Below are 6,366 nucleotides of genomic sequence, written 5' to 3' on the forward strand. Positions count from 1 at the left end.
AAAAAAATAATTAAAACTAAACACTACCTATAACAAATACTGATATATTTTGGCACCACTAACAATCACCTCAATTAGAGGAAGAATCATTTTGACCCCCAATTTGACCTTAACCCAAGGCTGTTTTAAATCATGCCCTTTTTATCTTCCTGTTTTGTTGTCACTGAGGATCTCATTAATGTGCCACCAAGTAATAATGCTATGACACGAAATGCACTATAAAGTAGCATTTTCATGCACTACTTTTTCAAGACAACCTTTACTGAGCTCTCAAATTATGTGCCCAGGATTTAGTTATACAGGATACCCACAGATTTTAATAAAGTGGCATGGCTAAACATGTAATCCAGGGAATCCATCAGCCAAAAGTTAGGTGTATTGGTTTATGGACAGAGCTTAAGTAACAGGGTAAAGCAACTAGTCTAAATGCTAGTATGTTAAGAAAAAGTTGTAAACCCTCCCACACAAAAACAATTTAGGAACTTAGAAAAATGCCTCTAACATTAGGTCGGAATCAAACCACCACTGCCATCTTTACTCTTCCTACAGCTGTTTTTAACTAAGATATTCCAGAAAATGGACTCTGTAAAAGGTCACTTAAGTAAAGGTAGAATTAATTTTATTATTATATCGCCACACAAGTACTATTGATTGGATTAAAATACTTCCCAGGACACAGCTATTTACTATAAAATAGAAGTGCGTTCCGTGTTAGAAAACTTTCGAAGTACTGATCCTACTGGGGTAAGTCAGACTCTCAATGCATTTGTACTTTTATCCTACATATTTTCCTTTTACGTAAGACGGATCGGAATTTGACTAGCCCACCCCGACAGCACACCGGCCCAACACCCTCAAGCTGTAGCAAGAAGCCACGTTTTACTTGGGCAGACCGTTTCCCCGCCCCTCCTTAATACAATGCCTGTGGCCACTTGAGACTTCCTCAACCGAGCTCCAGAAACTCGCAGGTTTAAATGGCCAAATTGGAACCAACCCGGGCAGCTGTCATCTGAAACTCAGGAAAGCTGAGACCAGCCAACTCTGCCGACCGAGGAAGGGTGCGGAGAGATGTGGCGGGGGCCCGTCGGAGGGAACGCATTAGTCTCCCTCCCACCCCCATCAATTCGCTTTTCTGCAACCCCAGCGCCGCCATCCTGTTCCTGAATAATTAAACGGACTGGAGCCGTAGTGAGGTGGCTAGAAGGGCAGTCTGGGGTACGAGTTCCCCGAGCCGAGCGGTGCGGTCTGCGAGGCCGAGGGCGACATCCCTGGCGTGCAGAGGACTTTTATCCGGGGCTGGGAGGGAAGGGGCGACCCCCGCGGCCGGCGAGGCAGCCGGAAGCCGAGCGCGGGGAGTGACGTGGAGAGGCGAAGACAAACGGCCGCGGGGGCCCGGCCGTGCGGCCCGCAGGGGTCGGGACAGGTGGCCGGGCCTGGCCGCGAACAATGGGGGGCCGAGGCTGCCCCCTGGTGCTCACCTACCTCCGGTGCCCTCCGAGTTCTCGTTGAGGCTGCCTGAGGAGTCGTGCTGGGCGCCCACACACCCGCCCATGGGGGACCCTGGCGCCTCGTCCGCCACCTCCGGGCGCTTGTCCGGGCCCGCCGCCGCCGCCGCCGCCTCAGCCTCCTCCGGGGCCACCGCCAAGCTCCGGACAGGCGCGCCGCTCCGCTCGCCCGCCGCGGCCCAGCCTCCGCCCCCCTCGCCGCTCCACCCACCGCCTTGGCTCGGCCCCTTCCTCCGCGCCCACTTCTGCCTCAGCCCCCGGGCCGCCCGCCCGGCAGGCCTGGCCTGCGTGTAGCCCCCGCCTTCGGCTCGGCCCCGCCAAGCCGGGGCTGGCCCATCCCGGGCGGGCCGCAGCGCCCGTGTCGCCCGCTCACAGCCCCGCACACCCGCGCCCAGGCGAGCCCCGCGCCGGCGCCGTCTGTCCTCCAGTCCCCATCAGCCCCCGCCCCGCGGCGCCGCCCTCCGCACCCGCGGCCCGGGCTCTGCCTGGTCCGCCCGGAACCACCGGGGAGGGGCGGGCCGCGGGAGGCCGCGCTCTGATTGGCTGCGGCGGGGCCGCGAGCGGAGCGGGGAGGAGAGGAGAGCGGGAGGAGGAGAGGGGAGCGGGAGGAGGAGAGGGGAGCGGGAGGAGGACAGGCGAGGGGCGTCGCGCGGGGAGGAAGGGAGCTGAGGCGAGGAGCGAGGGGTGGGAGACGCGAAGAAGAAAGGAGCGGAGAGAAGGGAGGGAAAGCCGGAAAAGACGAACGAAAGTGAGAAAAGAGAAGTAGGAAGGGGCGAAACCGAGTTTCTGGCTCCTAGGCAGTCAGCTCTTTCTTTCTGGTGGAGGCGGGTCGCAAGGGGGCACCGAGAAGTAGTGAGGGAGACTCACAGGCGGGGACGGGGCGGAGGCGTCCTGGCTGGACGCTGAGGTCCCAGCACATTTTGCATTTGTGTAGAGCTCTGTGGGTTGGTGCCCACAGTCTGGGCTTCCTTTTGCCTGCCCTTCCTCCATTCCCCCTAAAATCACTGTGCCTCACTGGGTGGAGGCCGTCATTGTGGCCGCAAGCTGGACTCCGATTAGAGGGGAGGGACCTCGGAGGGGAGAAGCGATGAACGCAGTTTAGCGGGCGTGGGTTTGTTTAATTTTTCACGAGGTGGATTATTCAAACAATACTACTTCTCAAGATCCTACCTTTAGGTATCTTAAATCATCTTTAGAACAAAGTGAAATATAAATAAATGAAATACCCTGCTTTTCTAATCTAGAATTTGGCACATCGACCACGCCCAACATTCTTGGCGCTTACTTTTCCAATCTCAGCCAAATTGTTAAAGTCCCTTTAGAATCGTGCTTCTTGCTATATAATGCCTTAAAATTTTTATCGTCCTTCTCGGGCTTTCTAAACCTTATTTCTGCCTAACAGCTGTTTTAACTATCTGCTCCATTTTTATATCAGAATCCTTTTTTAACATCCTGGGTCAGCTTTTGCTTAGCATTAAAAAAATTTTTTTAAGTGAAATACCTAAGAAAGAGACGCTCTGCAGTTTGGGATTTGCATTTAAATATATTCTCATACTGCTGGTGGGAGTGTAAATTGGTTCAATCTTTTTGCAAAGCAATTTGGCAAATGCAGATCAAGAGACTTAAAGATGTTCATACCCTTTGACTCAGGATTATTCCACATCTGGGACTCTAGCTCACAGAAACAGTCCAAAATGCAAAAATTTAGAGATAATCAGACGTTAAACAAACAAAATCCTACACTTACATTAAAGCACAGAAATGTCGTGAGATATAAAAGTCTGCTATACTAAACTTATACTGAAGAATTAGCATTGTCCTCAGCTGTGGTCCTGAACATTCTAAAAGAGCTTATATACAATCAATGATTTTATGAGTTTTCAGAGGTTGCTCTGACATCAGAGGCTGTGCCACAAAGCCTTCTGTCTGATCATTCTCAGCTGAGTATTCACGTTGGCAGCTAGACATCACTTCATCATTTCCCTGAAGGAGAGAAGCTGCGTGCTCAATATTTGCAAAGAGATTGCTTTGTCCTGAATTTTGCACTAGAAATTGCAGAAACCAAGACTTCTACGATGTCTATTAAACAGATGGTAGGCACCCAAATGATGAGGGGTTTCTGATGAGCACTGAGGAGTTGGCACTAGGCAGAGAGAGCCATCTCATGGAGACATGCTCAGCAACGGGTGTCCTCAGCCCTTCCTTCATCTTAGAACAGAGACACATCTTCCCTGGAGGCAGAACAGTGTAGCATTAAGGGCCCCAGATCTGCTATTAACTTCCTGGATTGGAATCTGACTTCCACTGTGTACTAGCTATACAACCTTAAATTTCTAGAGTTCAGTTTCCTAACCTGTAAAATTGGGCCAATAATAATGCCTCAAACTGTGTGGGGACTCTTTATTAACTCTTCCTTTTATTTCATGTCTCGCATCACCTATCTAAACTTACTGCGTAACGCCTATAGAAACAATCCCTTCTTTTTTTAATTTTTTTATTTCAGCATATTACGGGAGTACAAATGTTTAGGTTACATATATTGCCTTTGTCCCACCTGAGTCAGAGCTTTAAGCGTGTCCATCCCGCAGATGGTGCGCACCACACCCATTAGGTGTGGATATACCCATCCCTTCCTCCCCCCCCCCACCTGCCCAACACTCAGTGAATGTTATTACTATACGTACACTTAAGTGTTGACCAGTTAATAACAATTTGATAGTGAATACATGTGGTGCTTGTTTTTCCATTCTTGGGATACTTCACTTAGAATGGGCTCCAGCTCTATCCAGGATAATACAAGAACAATGCTAGATCACCATTGTTTTTTGTGGCTGAGTAGAACTCCATGGTATACATATTCCACATTTTATTAATCCACTCATGTATTGATGGGCATTTGGGTTGTTTCCACATCTTTGCAATTGTGAATTGTGCTGCTATAAACATTCGAGTGCAGATGTCTTTTTTATAGAATGTCTTTTGTTCCTTTGGGTAGATGCCCAGTAATGGGATTGCTGAATCAAATGGTAGTTCTACTTGTAGCTCTTTGAGGTATCTCCATATTACTTTACACAGAGGTTGTACTAGTTTGCAGTCCCACCAGCAGTGTATAAATGTTCCTATCTCTCCACATCCATACCAACATTTATTGTTTTGGGACTTTTCGATAAAGGCCATTCTCACTGTAGTTAAGTGATAACTCATTGTGGGGTTTTTTTTTTTTTTTTTGAGACAGAGTCTCACTCTGTTGCCCAGGCTAGAGTGCCATGGCGTCAGCCTAGCTCACAGCAACCTCAAACTCCTGGGCTCAAGCAATCCTTCTGCCTCAGCCTCCCGAGTAGCTGGGACTACAGGCATGCACCACCATGCCCGGCTAATTTTTTCTATATATTTTTAGTTGTCCAGCTAATTCCTTTCTATTTTTTTAGTAGAGACAGGGTCTCACTCTTGCTCAGGCTGGTTTCGAACTCCTGAGCTCAAACAATCCGCCCGCCTTGGCCTCCCAGAGAGCTAGGATTACAGGTGTGAGCCACCGCGCCTGGCCCCCATATATTTCTTATTTTAAAAAATCATAAGAGATTTAATTCCTTAGCAAACGCCATGAGCTAAAAGCCTTCTCTAGAGGCCCTAAGTGGCAACCCCAGCATCACAATGTCATCGCAAGGCAGAGAACCATACAGAATATGTCTAAAAATGTCAGAACGATGGGAAATTCTAGAAGCATGGAAACTTGCAGAGAACTGTTAAATAATCTTGTATAACTTCTATGATATACCTGTCTTGATTAAAATTAGGCATTAAAAAAACAGCCTAAGTAGCTGAAACTCAAAAACTGAATTCTAGGCAAGGCATGCCAAAGGAAGATACTTTGTACAAATGATTCCAAAATAACAGATAACACAAATATTACAATGTGACTTAAGCCATTTCCGTATTCTATAGTCTCTTGCAAAAATTCCCCAAATTTCTTCAAAAAGGTTATCTGCCTAATAAGAAAGATTTTCTTGATATATACACAGAAATTTGTATACATAGAGATGGTTACAGAGGTAAAAGCAAAGTATAGTATCTCAAATGGTCAAAAAAATTTTTTTAAAAGTCATTTTTTTTTACTAAGGCTGGCTGATACTTAGAAAGGGTCAAGCCATTCTGTGATGTTTGTACAACATTGTGAATGTAATTAAATCTGTCATGCAAAGCTCAAATCTGTCATGAAAAGTATCCGAAGACTGTATCTTACTCAACGTTGATAAAAGACTTTTCATAACCCAATACATCCAGATTAATATTACAACCACCACCACATGTTTGAAAAGCTAAGGATCTGTGCCAACACCCTGAGGAAAAACTCTTTCCCTTCCCAACAAAAACCTACTTAATGAGCAAGAATTCTTAAATATGTTAACCTGCAACACACCTGAGCTAATTTCATTAAACCTCAATTAACTCTTAACTGTTATGACAATAACGGAGAATAAAAGCATCTATAATTAATTCCAGAAACAATCCTTTTATCCCAAACAACTTCTTTCCCCACTCCAGTTATATCAGAGCCCATCCCCTCTCTCCAGAAGAAAATTAAGTTTGGTGGTTGATGTTCCTTTTTCTAAACTTTACTTTGGAAAGGTATAGCACAGCTTACAGCTTACAGTCCTTAGAACTCAGGCTCAAAGAAACTGACACTACAGCTATCTAACTGGGTAAGACTGGTAATAAATTACCCAAAGCTAAGATTTCATGCTTTTAAAAGCCCATACTAATAATGCCCAGCTGGTCATAAGTCACACTATGAAAAGGCTTAAATAAATTAGTTCAAGTGTATTACAGAGAAAAATATTTATGATAATTTTTAAATGAGTGT

General features: G+C 46.5%; 1 protein-coding gene across 1 annotated transcript in view; it reads right to left on the bottom strand.

Annotated features, from left to right (window-relative positions):
- Positions 1–1,675, bottom strand: part of UBTD2 (ubiquitin domain containing 2) — a 79,903-nt gene extending 78,228 nt beyond the window's left edge. Inside the window, exon 1 of the mRNA XM_012649738.1 lies at positions 1,483–1,675. Within this exon, the coding sequence (XP_012505192.1) occupies positions 1,483–1,552 (70 nt within the window). The 5' untranslated portion in view covers positions 1,553–1,675. The remainder of the gene's footprint in view (positions 1–1,482) is intronic.
- Positions 1,676–6,366: the final 4,691 nt, after the last annotated feature.

This window comes from Propithecus coquereli, unplaced genomic scaffold, assembly GCF_000956105.1.
Source record: "Propithecus coquereli isolate 6110/MARCELLA unplaced genomic scaffold, Pcoq_1.0 Scaffold301, whole genome shotgun sequence".
In the NCBI taxonomy this organism is placed as follows: Eukaryota; Metazoa; Chordata; class Mammalia; order Primates; family Indriidae; genus Propithecus; species Propithecus coquereli.